The sequence below is a fragment of the Melozone crissalis genome, unplaced genomic scaffold (assembly GCF_028551555.1).
Source record: "Melozone crissalis strain CALT ecotype California unplaced genomic scaffold, PUWL_Pcris_2 ptg000018l_1, whole genome shotgun sequence".
Classification (NCBI taxonomy): domain Eukaryota; kingdom Metazoa; phylum Chordata; class Aves; order Passeriformes; family Passerellidae; genus Melozone; species Melozone crissalis.
This window is the reverse complement of record NW_026535796.1, coordinates 2,435,922-2,453,763: the sequence shown is the minus strand read 5'-3', so window position 1 is coordinate 2,453,763 and position 17,842 is coordinate 2,435,922. Positions and strand designations below refer to the sequence as shown.

At 52.1% G+C, this 17,842-nt stretch overlaps 2 protein-coding genes and 1 pseudogene across 2 annotated transcripts; 1 reads left to right on the top strand and 2 right to left on the bottom strand.

Annotated features, from left to right (window-relative positions):
• Positions 1-315: 315 nt before the first annotated feature.
• LOC128937068 (mas-related G-protein coupled receptor member H-like) lies at positions 316-1,237 on the bottom strand. Its single transcript, XM_054276422.1, is given in 2 exon segments — positions 316-504; positions 506-1,237. Coding segments are annotated over 2 exon segments (921 nt in total).
• Positions 1,238-12,398: 11,161 nt separating this feature from the next.
• Positions 12,399-13,241, top strand: LOC128937067 (mas-related G-protein coupled receptor member D-like; annotated as a pseudogene).
• A 1,401-nt stretch (positions 13,242-14,642) lies between these two features.
• On the bottom strand, positions 14,643-16,820 carry LOC128937066 (mas-related G-protein coupled receptor member H-like). Its single transcript, XM_054276421.1, has 2 exons — positions 16,759-16,820; positions 14,643-15,384 (listed from the first exon to the last, which is right to left on the bottom strand). The coding sequence occupies exons 1-2, from the start codon at positions 16,818-16,820 to the stop codon at positions 14,643-14,645; spliced, it is 804 nt and encodes a 267-aa protein (XP_054132396.1).
• Between the last annotated feature and the right edge of the window lie 1,022 nt (positions 16,821-17,842).

Sequence of the window (17,842 nt, the reverse complement as noted above, 5' to 3'; positions counted from 1 at the left end):
TGGAGTTCATTCCCTGGGGCCAAGGCCATGAGGGTCATTGCATGGGGAATAGAGCTGGGGAACAGCACTGAGCCCAGCTGCACTGCTTGGAGCCATGTGGATCCAGGAGGGAGCAGGAAAGCCATGCTGCAATGTGCTCCCTGCAGAGCATCCCACAAAAATCACCCAAGGCAGAGCTCCGGCTCCCTTCTCCTGCAGGAATACACCACCACAGGAATGGTGATCTTATGGATATTGATTAATCAGGAGGCTCAAGGAAATCTTCAGCCACTCTTCTGGGTTCCTTCAGCAGAGCAATGGAAGGGATCAGCAGGCTCAGAGCACTGTGTCTCTGGTGGTATCATTCCTGGGCTCAGGTTTTTCTTTTGGCTCCTCAAAGACCCTCTGGAGGGAGAGGCGGAGCAACTGCACTGAGCAGGGCCTCCTGCACCTCCCTACAAAGAAGTAGATGAAGGGTTTGATGCTGCTGTGGATGCCGGTGAGCAGGAAAAGAACGTCTGGGGGGTATAGTGATATAACCGAGCTGCTGCAGGAAATTGCAGAGGCTGATGATATAAGAGAGGAGCACAGTGATGACGATAACGATGTCATGGCTCTTGGGCTGCTGCTGATGGGAGCTCCACTTGGCCTTAATGAAATCAATTGTGTTGGAAATCAAAATGGGTGCTACAAAGAGGAGCAGCATGAGGGTGTAGATGGAGATGAGAGCTGCCCGGCAGTGCTCCTGCTGGTGTGATGGGCACAGGAATGTCACTGTAGGAGTGACATTGAAGAAAGCAAAGAAGGCCCAGTATTGGACACTTTCCACCACCCACAACAGGTTCAGAGGAAGCTCACAGTTGCAGCAAAGCTTGCAGAGCTTATCCATTAACAGCACATTGCTCCTGGGCATCAGCCAGGACAGCCCCCAATAACAGGAGACCATTGACAGCTGTAAAAGGAAATTCAGGTACAGCATGGGCAAGATAGGAGAGCAGGACACGTCCTCCACCAGGAAGAGGAGGGCGGAGGGGACCGCAAAGAGGAGGAAGAGGAAGTCGGCAACAGCCACGTCAAAGATGCCATAGTTACGGCTTTTCATTCTGAGGAGGCCGATGACAGCCCCGTTCCCAGCCAGCCCACAGAGGCAGATGAGCAGGGTCACACTGAGTACGGCCACATCGGTGACATCTGTCTCACACAGATCATCTCCTTCAGTGGGTGAGGCAGGAGATGGGGATACGGTGGTCACCTCCATGGATGGACACTGGGCAGGCAGTGGGATGTGGCCCCTGGCTGTGGTCAGAGTGGATGGGCAGTCAGTGCTTGGAGAATCCAGGGATGGAGTATGTGGCTCCTCAGCAGCTCCCTGCAGTGGGAAGGATTCAGTGGGGCGGAGTGAGATGTGCAGGGGAGGAGGGCAGTGGGAATTGTTGGGAGAGGGAGGTGGGAGGGTTGGGCTGTTCAGGCACAGGGCAGAGGAGGGGGGAGCTGGGGAGGGCCCTGCAGTCACCGGGAGAGGGTGTCAGGAACAGAGCAGCTGCTGCTGGAGAGGAAGGTGGGGTAGGGAGGAAGGCAAACATTCCACTGACCTGTTCCCTGTGGGGCAGCAGCAGGCAAAGGGCTCTGTGCAGATCAGCGGCGCTTTATGGTCCCTCTTGCTGCTTTGGGATCCATGTCCTAAAGCGGCTCCTGCCAGGTCAGGGACATGAAGGAGAAAGTGCCCAGGTCACCAGGAGCTCTCCCCTCCTGTCCCTCTGGCTCCTCTCTGTGCCCTGTCCTGGTGCTGCTCCCCAGAGTCAGTGGGGTCACAGGGCAGTCAGAAGTGGTTTTGCAAGTTTGGCTACATAATAGTTCTGCAGCCTTGGGGTTACTGATCTTCATTTTTTTTCAATTTTTTCAAATGGACTTTGTGAATTGCTGTGCAATTCCTTCTCATAGGAAACTGTACTTCCCAGGAGAAGATCCATTCTTGGACTGCCTTCCCTCTCCCAACAGGTTTGTAGCATTCCTCATTTCTCTTCCCTGAGAGGTCATGCTCCCTCCAGCAGCAGTGGGATGCTGGTGGTGCCGCTGGCACTGAAATGTCGGCAGTGCTGGCAGTGCAGGTGAGGCAGCTGGGTGCTCTCCAGAAGTAATTTCCAATCTGGGAATCGCGCTCCATGATCATTGCCAAAACATGGCCTGGGCCCAAGGAAGCAGAGCTGTGCTTCTCCCAATTCTATCCCCATCCCATGCTCATCTTTGCTTCCTATCCCCACCCCATTCTCCATCCTCACCCCACCCTATCACATCCCACATGTTTCCCAGACAGCTGCTGCTCCCTCAGTCTGAGCGTGGCCCATGAGGCTCTGTTTTCCTCTGGGACTGCTGGGATCCAGACCCCTTCCATCCCCCTCTGACCCTCTCCTGACCCCTCTGAAACCACCTCCAACACCCCAGATCCTCCCGGAGCTCCCCTTTCCCCCCCAATATCATGATCCTGCCCCACTCCAACTGGGAACCTGTCAGTGTCTCTGCTCCTCCTGGCTTTAGCGTTCTAGGACCCAGGAGGGAGGAGGAAAGCCCAGCTCCAATGTGCTTCTCAGGAGAACAGAGGATGGTAATAGTGGCTGGAGCCAGTGCAGAAACAGATTTGGAGGCCTGCAAAGGTTTTTGGGAAAGTTCTGTAACAAGCAGCAACAGTGCATGGACAAAGGAAGACTTCAAAGGTCACCTTTAATAGCACAGCACTCAGGGAATGCAACTGCCAGGGACCGTCTCAGTGAACCTCCAGGGCCATCACAGGACTTCCAGAAGGAAGAGGGTGCATGGAAATGAGTTCTAGGAAAATGGTGTTAATGCACAAGATAAAAAAATTTTAATGTCTGTGTATGGTTGTAGTGGATAAAAACACTGTGTAAAGTCTCATAACACACACAGAAATAAGGAGAGATCCTTCTGCATGTCCTGCTGCCTAATATTTCACTGATAACAGCATTAGTTGGTATTAGGAAACTTATTCTATCTGATTTTCGTATCACTCCACATCCCCATCTCCGCCACACTCCTCATGCCATGCCATGCCATGCCATGCCATGCCATGCCATGCCATGCCATCCCATGCCATGCCATCCCATCCCATCCCGATGGGTTCCCAGTCCCTGGCCTCTCCCTGGCTGCAGGTGTGGCCTGTTGGGCTCTGCTGCTGTCCAGTGGCAGATTTGGGATTGGTGGCACCCAGAGCCCTCCTGCCCCCTCCAGCCCCTGTCTGCCTCATGCCTTGGGCTGGCTCCCTGGAACAGAGGCCAGAGCAGGTGAAGAGAATAAAAGGAGGCATTGATGAAAGGCCTTCAAAAGGTTCACCTTGGGCTCTCCAAGCCTCCAAGAGGGGCTGCACCCAAAATGGACAATGGTCATGAGTTTTTCAGACAGATATAAGTTTGGTCCATTTACAAATCTGGGGTTAATCCTCCAATTACAGCTACAGGTAATGAAGTCATTTAGCCCCAGTTTGCCCTCCCTCAATTCACTTTTGTCTGTACTTTTCTGGGCCTGAGGCAGTAGAGTGTCCTTGAATTTCATGCCTAGAGGGATTGTTTTGTCTGACCAAAATGTGCAGACAGTTAAATAACACTTTTCCATGGAGTTTAGAGTAATGCACTAATGCAGTACAGGATATGAAAAATAGAAAGGCTAAAATCCTAAGGCATCATGCCCCCTCTGACATCCTCTAGAAATTCCCCCCAGGCTGCCTTCCCCTCCAGACAGCCCTGCTCCTCTCCTGCCCCGCTCAGGAGCCCCAGCAGTGTTTGTGCTCCTCCTGGCAATTCCATGCTTCTCCAGCGCAATGAAGAGCAGTGGAGCCATCCCTGTAGTGCCTCTTGTTTGTGTCCAAAGGAGGTTGGGGGACTGGAGAGCAGGGATGGAGCTGGGGAGGGGCATCTCCAAGAGAAAGACGGCCCCAAAGCCTTCCGGGGCAGGCTGGGGTGAGCAGCCCGTGGGGAGGGAGTGGAGCCTGAGGCCCGGGGCTGGGAGGGATGGGAAGGACGGGAGGTGGGTGGGTGTTATGGTTTAGGCCTGGCAAAGCCAGGGCCCCCATAAATATACCTTTTACCTGATATCTGCTGTGAGATGTGGCCAGGAAATAAGCAAAGCAGGCTCCAACTTGAACATAAAGAGAAGTTTATTAACTAAACTACACACACAATTACTAAACTACACACACAATTACTAACCTACACACACACAGGGGAAAAAAAACAAGGAGAATGAGAACTACACAGAAACACTTCCTTATCCTCCTCCCACCAAATTCCCAAACACATTTACATTTCCCAAAAATTATCCACACTCGATCTGGCACCACCCTTTGGAAAAAAAATCAAATCTTCAGCTCATAAGGGATAGACGGAGTCCTTCCTTGTGCCACGGGCTTCTTGTCACAATCAGCAATCCGCCCAGTATCTTGCTATCTCGTGACATCTCCTTTCCATGCCGAGGTGCTCTCACCCCCTGGCATGGGATGGGGCAGGGGCCTGCCTTCAGGGCCTTTTAAGAATGCCTCGTCTCGTTCCAAGCAGAGTACAGTCACAATCCTGGGACCTCTGTCCCCCCCATGTCTTCTATACCCCCTGGGGCCGAGGGGTCTCAAAACCAAACTCTCTTGACGCCGAGCCTCCGCTTCCCCCTGCAATACAGTCTCTGCCTCACCAGGAAACAGTCCATGGAAATACAACAAAAAAGAGTCCAGCAAAAACTGCCACTCCATCTTCCTCCATTCCTTCAACATCTCTCTTCTCCCTTTGCCAGACCCTCCTTACTGGCCTGATTTTCTTCCTTCATCTTCCACTCCTGTCCCTTTCCCACGAAAGGCAATGTTCTGCGAAGCCTTCATTCCCCAAAGGGTTAAAAGTTCTCCCAGGCGGCCGGACTGCCCGCTGCCCCCCCCCCCTTTCTCCTCCCAGCCGTGCTGCCTGCCGGCACATGATATCAAGTTTCAAGATATACAGTTCGAGCACGGGCTGCATTCTCTGGGGGGGGAATAAACAGGTCGCTCAAGGGTCTGCCACCCTTCCTCCGAACCCGGGCCTACCGTAGATGGGCCACGTGGCTTTCCCCTCCCCCAGCCCAGCCAGAAACTGGGCCGGGGGAGAGACTTCCCAAGAGAGCTCCGAAGGCCAAGGGCCCTGCTTTTAACCCCTTGGGTTCGTAGTCTCAAGAGGCGGATCCAAATGTACCACTGGTCAAACTAGGTGCCCATCTTAAATTCCAATTACCCATTGGTAACCACAGCAAAACAACATATCCCAGATGTCCCATTTCCGGTCAAACCACGACAGTGGGCTGCATGGGGAGAGGGATGGGAGGGTGGTGTGGGAGGGGTGGGACATGATGGAGCTGCTGGGAAGATGTGGTGGGAATGTGTGGGGTGTGGTGGGGCTGGAGAGAAGGTGTGGGGTGTGGTGGGGCTGGTGGCCTCAGGGAAGCCCCAGGGAGGGGGGTGATGCCCCGTGGAGCCCATGGTGACAAACACAGGTGTCACCCTGCTCCTGGAAGGGGGTGGCTGTGCTGAGGATCACGGCCTCCTCCTCTCCTTGCTGCTGCACCACCTGAGCCTGCTGAGGGAGCAGCTGAAGGCAGTGGAGAGGAAGAATTTCTGAAGGCAGAGACATCTTTGCACCTGGCTCACAAAATTAAAAATTAAAGATCTCAGGGGAGATCTCTGCTGTGACACTCACAGAGCCCTCGGGATGGGGAATGCTGAGCCCCTGGGCCATCGTGTCTGTGCCAGCCCAGCTCTGGCACTGGGGATCATGGTTGCTGAAGGGAGCACAAGCCATGGCTGTGTCCCCTCTGAAATCAAGACATTGTAAGTCTAACAACAAAAGTGTGTTAGACTAATACAATTTTGAGTCAAAATTGTGAACACATTGGAAATATATTTGCCATAGACATGTTCAAAGAAACAATGATTTCCAGGCATTTTTATACACTATAATATCCAAGATATTTTCATAGATACTCTCAAAAGTGCTCCCAATTTTTACATCATGGTATTGTTGTTTTGTTTCTTTTAACTACTACCACAATATGCTGTCTCTCTTAGAGTAATGCATAAACCAAGTTTTTCCCAGCTAAACAATATTTTATCAGATTTGATGTCCTGGTTAGACAATTCCCTTTTCTTAACTTTTCTTAGGTGCAAAAGCCTAGAAGTGGCTCCCTTAGTGCCATTACATTTTATCTCTTGCAATTTATTATCAAGACTTTTGGTGTGTATAGACTTCTGAATTCCTAATTATCTCAAGATATCATTCTTACTCTATGACGTCCAATTAATTTCTAGCTGTATGATAACCATTAAAAATACAGTATTGAATTTTGTTCTCCAACTATTGAGTACATTATCTAATAGGTATGGGTAAATAGTTTCTACTGACACTCAGCCAACACAGATCTAAATAAAAACTAGCTAAAATCCACAGTCAAGTAAGCCTTGACCAATTAAACATAGTTCTTTACAGAAATTTCTAAACAGTCACAGAATTCCTGGCTAACTACCTCTCTGTCCCCTCCCTCCAGCCACATTCCCAGCTGGCAGCAGCAGCCAGAGGAAGCCGGGAAGCGCTGGCAGAGGGGGCAAAGGCAGCTGAGGGTTCACGGTGCTGTTTATTGATATCAGACCTCAGTGGGATGCAGGAACCAGGTGCCAGGGGGAATTCTGGGGTCACAGCCATGTTGGGAAGGATTATTTTGGGGGTAAAGTGCTCTAGGACCTGTGAGGGAGGAGCAAATCCATGCTCCAATGTGCTCTGTGCAGAGAATCCCTCCCAAATGGCCCCTGTCACTGCTTCTGCTCCCTTCTCCTGCAGGAATAAGGGTGGGAGGGTGATCCTAAGTCACTGCCCCATGGTCCTGCATGGGGGCACTTGAGGGGTTCAACAGGCTCAGACCCCCCTGTCCATGGTGGCATCATTACTGGGGGCACTGCTCCCTTCTGGCTCCTCAAACACCTTCTGGAGGCACTCCCTGAGGGACCCCATGGAGCAGCGCCTCCAGCACTTTGTTACTGAGATGTAGATGAAGGGGTTGATGCTGCTGGGCATGCAGGCAAACAGGAGAATAACCCGGGGGGACACAGCGGTGTAGCCGAGCTGCTGCAGGAAATTCCAGAGACTGAGGGGGAGAGTGAGGAGCACAGCCAGGAAGACAATGATGTCAAGGCTCTTGGATTGCTGCTGCTGGGAGCTACCCTTGAAGTGAATGAAGAGGATTGTGCTGGAAATGACCATGGATGGAGCAAAGACGAGGAAGTTGAGGATGTACAGGGAGATGAGAGCCCCCTGGCAGAGCTTGTGTTCCTGTGACTGGCACAGGGAATTCACCGCAGAAATGGCAGCAATGGCAGTGATGGAAAGGGCCCAAAGCACGGCACTGACCACCACCCATGAGAGGCCCTGGGGAAGGTGGCAGAAGAGCCCAGGTGGGCAGAGCATGGACCTGCCCCTCTCGATGCTGATGCCGTCAGCCGGTACAGCCCTACGCTGTGGAACATCGGGAAGAGGAGGAAAAGGAAGCGTATGGATGATGGGGGCATGATGGAGGAGCAGGAGAAATCCTTCCGCAGGAAGAGCAGAGAGGAGGGGACCATGAAGATGAGGAAGAGGGAGTTGATGATGGCCAGGTCAAGGATTTAGGCAGTGATGGGTTTCATGGTGTCCCTCTGGATGCGGAACCCGAGGACCCAGAGCCCAGCCCCGTTCCCAGCCAGCCCAGAGAGGCAGATGAGCAGGGTCACACCGTGTGTGGCCACGCTGGTGACATCTGTCTCACACAGATCATCTCCTTCAGTGGATTAGTTGGCAGGGGGGGACACAACGTTCCTCCCCATTAATGGATGCTGGGCAGGCAGTGGGATGTGGCCCCTGGCTGTGGTCAGAGTGGATGGGCAGTCAGTGCTTGGAGAATCCAGGGATGGACCATGTGGCTCCTCCGCAGCTCCCTGCAGTGGGAAGGATTCAGTGGGGAGGAGTGAGATGTGCAGGGGAGGAGGGCAGTGGAAATTGTGGGGTGTGAGAGGGAGGTGGGAGGTTTGGGCTGGTTAGCAGGAGGCTGATAAATAACACAGAAAATGAACATTTTCAGTTCTTCTGAAGTTCTTTAAAAGCAAAGTGGCCAAAATTTAGAACGATGTGTTATAGATGGATAATGAGATAATTGGCTCTCACAGTTAAGGGATGAATACAGTGTGAATATTAAGAGAAGCTTTATTGATATATAATTATGTTATTGCAGTCTGTTGTTTAGATGTCCCCTGTTCTCCCCATAGTCCCCTTCTCTCCCCTCTGTACTGTTGCCATCAGAGATCCTGAGTCATCTAGGACAGGTAGAAAGAAGGGGTGTACAAAAGCTTGTTGCTGGGGGGGAAGAGGTGCAGCATGAGGACACCTGACCCTCCAGTCAAGCTGCAGGAAAGCAGGCTCCAGCAATAAACACAAAGAAGGGCTGACTGACAGACTTTGGGAGGGGCCAGGTTTAGCTGATGCAACCCCCGGGGTATCAAAGGTGAAGCTTCCATCTTGAAGATCAGCCAGCCACGTGGTGGAGAGCCATGAGGGAAGCTCCCAGGCCTGCTTCTCATTACTGAGTCCTTTTGTTTATTTTGTTATTATGTCCCGTTGCAATTTATGTTAAGGTTTAATAAACCTTTAAAAATTTTTAAAACTGCGCGGTTGTTTCTCAAAGGATGTAAAGGCTGGCACACAGAATGACATACGTGGCAGGAACCAGTGCAGAAACAGATAAGGAGGCCTGCAGTGATTTTGGGGCAAATTCTGGAACAGGAATCATGGCCAAGAGAAAAGTTCAAGGCAAGGGCACCTTTAATATGGCAGCATTCAATGAATATGAGCACTAGAGAAACCGCTCTTAATGATCCTCCAGGATCATAAAACAACTTCCTGGAGGAGGTGGATGCGAGGAAATGAGTTCTAGGAAAAACATATTTTTGCATTAGAAAAGAAAAAATTTTAATGCCTACATGTGGTTCTAATGGATTAATGCCCTGTTGTAAAGTCTCACCATACACAACACACAAGGAGAGATCCCTCTCTGTCCTGTGCAGGTCGAGAATTCCTGCATCCTCATGCTTTGCATTGTGTTAGAAAGTTTGTTCTGGCCCATTTCAGTATTAGGATACAGTGGGGATGCACAAGGGGAGAGAGAGGAGCTGGGAGGGCACTGCAGTCACCCGGAGAGGGTGTCAGGAACAGAGCAGCTGCTGCTGGAGAGGAAGGTGGGGTAGGGAGGAAGGCAAACATTCCACTGACCTGTTCCCTGTGGGGCAGCAGCAGGCAAAGGGGTCTGTGCAGATCAGCGGCGCTTCCTGGTCCCTCTTGTTCCTTTGGGATCCATGTCCTAAAGCGGCTCCTGCCAGGTCAGGGACACGAAGGAGAAAGTGCCCAGGTCACCAGGAGCTCCCCATTCCTGTCCTGCTGGCTCCTCTCTCTGTGCCCTGTCCTGGTGTTGCTCCCCAAGGCTTGATGGAGTCACAAGGGAGTAGGAAATTGCATCTTTGGCTACATCAGAATTTCCCTTACTCTGTGTTATATGTCTTGACCTTTTTTTTCTGTCATAGAGGAAGTAGCTCGACATGCAGATTTCTTTGAATGGCTCCTCATTTCCTTCTGATTAGAAACTCTTTTCCAAATGGGACATTCTTTATACTTTCCCTCTCTAAGCAAGTTTCTACCATTCCTCATTTATCTACCCTGAGGAGTCACTGTCCCTCCAGCAGCAGAGAGCTGCTGGTGGTGCTAGAATGCTGCTGGCAGTGCTGGAAGTGCTCACAGCTCTGTGCAGTCATCTGTGTGCTTCTCAGAAACAACTCCCATTCTGGGTTGATTTTCAGGATCATTACCAAAACCTTCTCTGGCCCCAAGAAAGCAAACTGAACTGAGAATTCCCATTTCTGTCATTGCAATGCAGGCTCACACAGCCCAAAGGAAGGACAGCACTCAGTTGCTTGCAGCCAGGTCAGCAGCACTTAGACCCCACCCCGATTACTGCCTATCCCCTTAGGATGCATTGAAAGCTATTAGGGACCAAGGTGATGTGATCCCTTTTCCAGCCCATCATTAGGGCTCATGCTCCTCCTCCTCAGACATGGGAGCCCTTGTGTTTGCTTTTACCTGACCCCATCCTGTGTCCATGGTCACAAGGGTTTTCAGGACTAGAGACAGATTAAGAATGTTGATTCCATGATCAGAAGGCTTGATTTATTATTTTATGATATATATATTTCATTATGACTGTACTAAAAGAAATTGAAGGAAAATATTTCAGAAGGCTAGCTAAGCTAAGAATAGAAAAGAATGATGAAAAGGAGCTCTCTCCAACTCTGTCCGAGAGAGCTCAGTCCTTGATTGTGCATTAATTGTAAACATCCGACATGGGCCAATCACAGCTGCACCTCCTGCATTTCACAGCAGCAGATAATTATTTACATTCTTTCTCTGGGGCCTTACCTTCCCAGAAGGGAAAATGCTAAAGAAAGGATTTTTATGAAAAGATGTCTGCGACACCATCCCTCTGGGCAACCTGTGTCAGGGCCTCAGCAACCTCACAGGGAAGGATTTCTTCCCAATATCCAATCTGACCCCACCCTCTGTCAGTGGGAAGCCATTCCCCCTTGTCCTGTCACTCCATGCCCTTGTCCAAAGTTCCTCTCCACCCCTCCTGGAGCCCCATCAGCGCCTGGATCATTAAGTGTTTGCCCTTGAAAGGATTGGGCTGGTGAGGGGTTGTGAGATTCCATAGCTGGGGACACAAACACGGTGTCAGCAGGAAGAGAGGTGACAGTTCTGGTGCCTGGGCCAGCAGTTTCCAGCAGGAGCATCCCAGATCCCTGAGGCACATGTCAGCCTGGATAGGAATCATCTCATGTCAGCTTTTTAGGAATTCCTTCTAATTCAGTGTAGGCTGCTATCTGATTGCTAAGAGATTGTGGAAGATGACTCAAAGGAAATCTGCAACTTTCTAAGGATTAAAGCCAAGAGAGCAGCATGGGTTTTCCTCTTCACGGAAGAAATGCCACTGCTGACATCCTAAATCATCCCTCTGGAGTGTGCCTGTGCTCCAGTTTGCACACAGAATTCAGTATTGCATTAATCTTCTTGGAAACTGTATGGTGAAGGTAAAATACCACTGAAACTTCAGTATACACATGGAGAAACGAGATTTGAACCAGAAATCAAAGTTTAACAGCACATTTGTAGTGCAGGGTCCTAAGGATCCACCTCAAGAAGGAAAGGGGGTGAGTTCAGACTGTTCAAAAGATAAGATTTCAGGATTGAGGTTGCTATAAAATAGAATGGAAGCTGAGATGGAGCCCAAGTGCTTTGGGCACAGGTGTGGTTGCTGAGGCTCTCTCCCGTTGCTCATTTCCCAGGCAGAGTGAAGAGCAGCTGAGGAGCAGAGCCCTGAGCCCGTGGCAGGCTCTGAGGCAGCTGCCTGTGTGTGAGAGCCCTGGAGAACACGAGGCAGCACGGAGAGCAGGGGCTGTGGCAGGAGCTGGGACAGAGCCCGCGCCGGACGCTGCTCGGGCTCAGCCCGCGGGCTGCGCTCCCCTTTCCCAAGGGACCATTCCAGGGAACCTCCTGCAGATCCCGGCCCAGGAACAGCAGCTGGAGCCTGGCAGCTGAGGGCAGTGCACTGCGGGCAAGTTCTCCAGGCTGCCAGAGGAAACCAGGTCAGACTCTTCTCTTCCACCTTCACCAGGTCCCCCTCATTGGGTGGAACCTGGTTATTGATTTTGGGGGCAGAACCGAGGTGTGTAGGGAATCCAACACTTTAAATAGTGTGGGAAAAGGGTGGGAGTATTGAAACGCGTGTCCTGCTGAAGGAATCCAGCAGCTCAGTGACATCAACTGACACCTGAGAGTCCAGCTCAGATCCATCCCAAAGCCATTTGCTCTCTGATATCTCCATGGGCAATCCTCTCCTGCTCCAGTTGTTTTCCTACTCCAGCTGTGTCCTATCCACAGCCAGGAAGGAGGTATCTCCCTGGCTTTTGTGCCAGGCACACAGGACCAGGCTCCCACATCCTCCTTGCCATCTGTCGTGTCCCTCACCCCTCCCTGTGCTGCTCCACATGGAAGCTGTGGGTGGGAAAAGATGGGAAAAGCCACGTTTGGGGGACAGCAGTGTTGCTCTGGTGTGTCTGTTTGTCAGCCCTGCAGCTGTGTGAGGGCAGGAGAAGCAGCAGAGGTGTCCCCATGAGCACTTTGTCCCCTGGCACGGAGGGAGCCAGCCCTGCCTGCTGGAGCCAGCCCGGTGGGAAGGCATCCCAGGGGAGCTGGAATGAGGAGAGCCACGACAACTGGAGCCAGTGTGACAGCAGGCAGTGGAGCAAAGTGCCTGTCCCGCTGCTGCTGCTGCTGCTGCTGTGCCTGTGTGGGATGGTGGGAATGGGGCTGTGCTCTGGCTCCTCAGCTTCTGCATCCACAGGAACCCCATCACCCCCTGTGTGCTCAGCCTGGCCATGGCTGGCTCCACCTTCCTGCTCTCCATCACCATCAGCCTGGGGATATTTTCTGTCCCAGAGAGCTTCTGCCACCAGCTGGGCTCGTGGGCTGTGCCAGCTGGGCTGAAGGTCCCCATCCTCTTGGCTTTCACTGCTGCTGTCTCCTCTCTGACAGCCCTCAGTGCTGTCACAGCTCTGTTTGTCCTCCCGTGTCCTGCTGGCCCTGCCATGGCTCCCAGTGCTTCCCGGTGCTCCTGTGTGCCCTGCTCTGGCTGCTCTCCTTGCTGCTCACTGCCACCCTCCATTGCTGCCCTTTGGTGCCCATGGCCTTGGTGCTGAGCTGCCCCTTCTCAGTGCTCAGCCTGCCCTGTTCTGCTCTGGCCCTGCTGGCCAGGCTCCTGTGCTGCTCATGGAAACAGCTCCCAGGGAAGCTCTGTGCCCTGCTCCTGCTGCTCCTGTCATCTCCTTCCCCTTCTTCCCTGCTGATTTTGGGCACTGGCTCTTTCTGAGGGCGTTTGACTTCTCTGTCTTTGCCCCCAGCCCCTTTCTCCTGCTCACCTGTGCCCAGAGCAGTGCCCTCCCTCTGACTGACTGCCTGGCTGGGAGCTGTGCAAAGGAATTCACCCCCTCTGGTAGTGTTGCCTTGCAGAGGGCTTTTGAGGCTTTTGTGCCAGAGCCAGGGCATAGGCACAACACAGAGGAGTCATCATGTGGTGGAATAATCATGGAACAGAGTCATCACAATATAGAAAACTAAAATATCCAGAGTTGGAAGGGAGCTACAAGCACCATGGAGTTGAGCTCCTGGCCCTGCACAGGACATGCCAAAAATCCCAGCCTGTGCCTGAGAGCATTGTCCAAGTGCTCCTTGAGCTCTGTCAGGCTGGTGCTGTGTGCAGCAGGGGAACTCCTGCCTGGGGCGGTTGTGGGTGACACAAGGAATCATCATGGAATGGTTTGGATTGTGTCCTGGTTTAGGGAAAATTTGGGATAAACCTTGAAATGGGATCCCTCTAGAAAATAAATTTAAGCAGCCCCTCCCCCAGCTGTTTCAGAAAAAGTTTTCCTTAGAAAAAAGTGGAAAAAACTGTTTATTTAACAAGCAAAGTATTCACAAGCATAAAAAATGAAAGCAATATGAAATAATAACATCTCTTGCTGTTCTGAAGAGTTGGCAAATTCAGACAGTCCTTGTTGCGGAGTGCAGTTTGGCTCACTCAGTCCCTTATCAGTCCCTCTGGTGCTGGAAAATGCCGCGTCCCAGGCCCCGGTGGGCCACAGGTGTGAGCTCCTGGTGCTCTTCTGGGTTTTCAGTCCAGAGCAGGTTTGAACAGTTCCAAGCGAAAGGAAAACCACAGTCCTGTGAACATTCTGCAGAAGAGCAGCATAACCCCCTAATTTCTGTGCAATTCAATGGTCCAAGCATCTGGTGATGGGAATTTCCATATTCCATGTACTTTCTGGTACAGGCACAGGAGTTCAGTGGAGTTCACCATCGACCCTACACTTTCCTCAGAAGGATTCAGTTCTGGAATTGAGGAATGTGAGGCATTCCCACTGAAAGGATGAGGGAATGTTGCTGTCCCTCCCCAGCTCTGCAGCCCTACCTGGTGTCCCTTCCCATCAGCTGGGAATGCAGGGCCGGCTCCGCTGGACAGAAGCGGAAGGATGCTCCCTGTGATCCCAGCCCCTCTCCTGCCATCCAGAGGCACCAGCCCTGCACGGATTTGGGAAATCACCGCAACCCTGTGCTGGGTGTGTCCCCAGGGATTAAGGTGTCCCATTCTTTGCAGGCAAGAGCTCCCTGGAAACACCATGGAACTCATCTGCTGAGCCAAAGGAGATGGAGTTCATTCCCTGGGGCTGAGGCCATGAGGGTCATTGCATGGGAAACAGAGCTGGGGAACAGCACTGAGCCCAGCTGCACTGCTTGGAGCCATGTGGATCCAGGAGGGAGGAGGAAAGCCATGCTGCAATGTGCTCCCTGCAGAGATCCCACAAAAATCACGCAAGGCAATGCTCCTGCTCCCTTCTCCTGCAGGAATACAGCACCACAGGGAGGGTGATCCTGTTGATATTTATTCATCAGGAGGTTCATGGACACTCTCAGCCTCTGTGCTGAGGTTATTTAGCACAGCAGTGGAAGGGATCAGCAGGCTCAGATCCCCATGTCCATGGTGGGATCATTGCTGTGGGCAGTGTTTTCTCTCGGCTCCTCAAAGACCCTCTGGAGGGAGAGACGGAGGGACCCCATGGAGCAGGGCATGCAGCACCTCCCCACCAAGAAGTAGATGAAGGGTTTGATGCTGCTGTGGATGCAGGCAAGCAGGAAAACAACCTGAGAGGGCACAGTGATGTAACCAAGCTGCTGCAGGAAATTCCAGAGGCTGAGGAAGAGAATGAAGAGCGCCATAAGAAAGATAACGATGTTGCGCCTCTTGGGTTGCTGCTGCTGGGAGCCCCATTTGGCCTTAATGAAATCAATTGTGCAAGAAATGACCACAGGTGCAACAAAGAGGAGCAGGAAGATGATGTACATGGAGATGAAATTTGCCTGACAGTTCTCCCTGCAGGGGAATGTCACCATCAACATGACAGCAAAGAGAAGAGTGAAGGCCAACCTCTGGACACTGATCAGCACCGGCCTCGGGCACTCGGGAAACTCTCTGCGGCAGCAGAGCCAGCAGATCTTGCACATATACGGCATAGTGCTGTTGACTATCAGCCACAACAGCCCTATGTAGTAGGACATCGCTGATGCAGCGAAAACCAAATTCAGGTACAGCAGGGGCAGAATAGGAGAGCAGGACACGTCCTCCACCAGCAGCAGGAGGGTGGAGAGGACTGCAAAGAGGAGGTAGAGGAAGTCAATGACAGTGAAGCCAAAGATGCCAGGGTTCCTGATTTTCAGTTTGAGGAGGCCGATGACAGCCCCGTTCCCAGCCAGCCCACAGAGGCAGATGAGCAGGGTCACACTGTGTATGGCCACATCTGTGACATCTGTCTCACATAGATCATCTCCTTCAGTGGGTGAGGCAGGAGATGGGGACACGGTGGTCACCTCCATGGATGGACGCTGGCAGGCAGTGGGATGTGGCCCTGGCTGTGGTCAGAGTGGATGGGCAGTCAGTGGTTGGAGAATCCAGGGATGGACCATGTGGCTCCTCAGCAGCTCCCTGCAGTGGGAAGGATTCAGTGGGGAGGAGTGAGATGTGCAGGGGAGGAGGGCAGTGGGAATGGTGTGGTGGGAGAGGGAGTTGGGAGGGTTCAGCTGCTGTGCAGGGGATTGATAAGTAGGAGACAATAAACACTTGTAACTCTTTTGAAGTTGCTTATATACTAACTGGGCAAATATATAAAAATCTTGAAATATGTGGACCGTGGATGATAACCATGGCTGGAGCCAGTGCAGAAACAAATAAGGAGGTCAGCAGTATTTTTAGTGCAAGTTCTTTAACAAGAAGCAAGAGCACATGGCTAAAGGAAAAGTTCAAGGCAAGGTCACCTTTAATATCAGAGCAGTCAGGGAGTACATCCATGAGAAGCCCCTCTCAATGAAACTCCAGGATTATAAAAGGACACCCACTGGGAAGTGGATGCATGGAAATGAGTTCTAGGAAATTAGTGTTTATGTACCAGATAAGAAAAACTTTTAAACGTATGGTCAAAAAGAATAAAAACACAGTTGTAAAGTCTCACAACATACAGAAATAAGGAGAGATAAATCTGTGTGTCCTGCTGCTTAATACTTCCTTTGGTAGCAACACTAGTTGTTTTTAGGAACTTTATTCTGTCTGATTTTGGTATCACTTCTCATCCCGATCTCCACCCCAATCTACATGCCATGCCATGCCATGCCATGCCATGCCATCCCATCCCATCCCATCCCATCCCATCCCAATGGGTTCCCAGTCCCTGGCCTCTCCCTGGCTGCAGGCGTGGCCTGTTGGGCTCTGCTGCTGTCCAGTGGCAGATTTGGGATTGGTGGCACCCAGAGCCCTCCTGCCCCCTCCAGCCCCTGTCTGCCTGATGCCTTGGGCTGGCTCCCTGGAACAGAGGCCAGAGCAGGTGAAGAGAATGAAAGGAGGCATTGATGAAAGGCCTTCAAAAGGTTCACCTTGGGCTCTCAAAGCCTCCAAGAGGGGCTGCACCCAAAATGGACAATGGTCATGAGTTTTTCAGATAGATATAAGTTTGGTCCATTTACAAATCAGGGGTTAATCCTCCAATTACAGCTTCAGGTAATGAAGTCATTTAGCCCCAGTTTGCCCTACCACAATTCACTTTTGTCTATACTTTTCTTGGCCTGAGGCAGTAGAGTGTCCTTGAATTTCATGCCTAGAGGGATTGTTTTGTCTGACCAAAATGTGCAGACAGTTAAATAACACTTTCCATAACTCTAAACTTATGCACTAATGCAGTACAGGATATGAAAAATAGAAAGGCTAAAATCCTAAGGCATCATGCCCCCTCTGACATCCTCTAGAAATTCCCCCCAGGCTGCCTTCCCCTCCAGACAGCCCCGCTCCTCTCCTGCCCCACTCAGGAGCCCCAGCAGTGTTTCTGCTCCTCCTGGCAATTCCATGCTTCTCCAGCCCAAGGAACAGCAGTGGAGCCATCCCTGTAGTGCCTCTTGTTTGTGTCCAGAGGAGGTTGGGGGGCTGGAGAGCAGGGATGGAGCTGGGGAGGGGCATCTCCAAGAGAAAGACAGCCCCAAAGCCTTCCGGGGCAGGCTGGGGTGAGCAGCCCGTGGGGAGGGACTGGAGCCTGAGGCCCGGGGCTGGGAGGGATGGGAAGGACGGGAGGTGGGTGGGCTGCATGGGGAGTGGGATGGGAGGGTGGTGTGGGAGGGGTGGGACATGATGGAGCTGCTGGGAAGATGTGGTGGGAAGGTGTGGGGTGTGGTGGGGCTGGTGGGAAGGTGTGGGGTGTGGTGGGGCTGGAGAGAAGGTGTGGGGTGTGGTGGGGCTGGTGGCCTCAGGGAAGCCCCAGAGAGGGGGGTGATGCCCCGTGGAGCCCATGGTGACAAACACAGGTGTCACCCTGCTCCTGGAAGGGGGTGGCTGTGCTGAGGATCACGGCCTCCTCCTCTCCTTGCTGCTGCAGCACCTGAGCCTGCTGAGGGAACAGCTGAAGGCAGTGGAGAGGAAGAATTTCTGAAGGCAGAGACATCTTTGCACCTGGCTCACAAAACTGAAAATTAATGATCCCAGGGGATATCTCTGCTGTGACACTCACAGAGCACTCGGGATGGGGAATGCTGAGCCCCTGGGCCATCCTGTCTGTGCCAGCCCAGCTCTGGGCACTGGGGATCATGGTTGCTGAAGGGAGCACAAGCCATGGCTGTGTCCCCTCTGA

Excerpts from the sequence above, each read along its gene's own strand:
- LOC128937066 (XM_054276421.1), bottom strand. The coding sequence starts at position 16,820 with ATGAAATTCAAGGACACTCTACTGCCTCAGGCCAAGAAAAGTATAGAC. Across the intron at positions 15,385-16,758 it reads ATAGACAAAAGTGAATTGTG|GAACCCTGGCATCTTTGGCT; the intron begins GTAGGGCAAACT and ends ACTGAAAATCAG.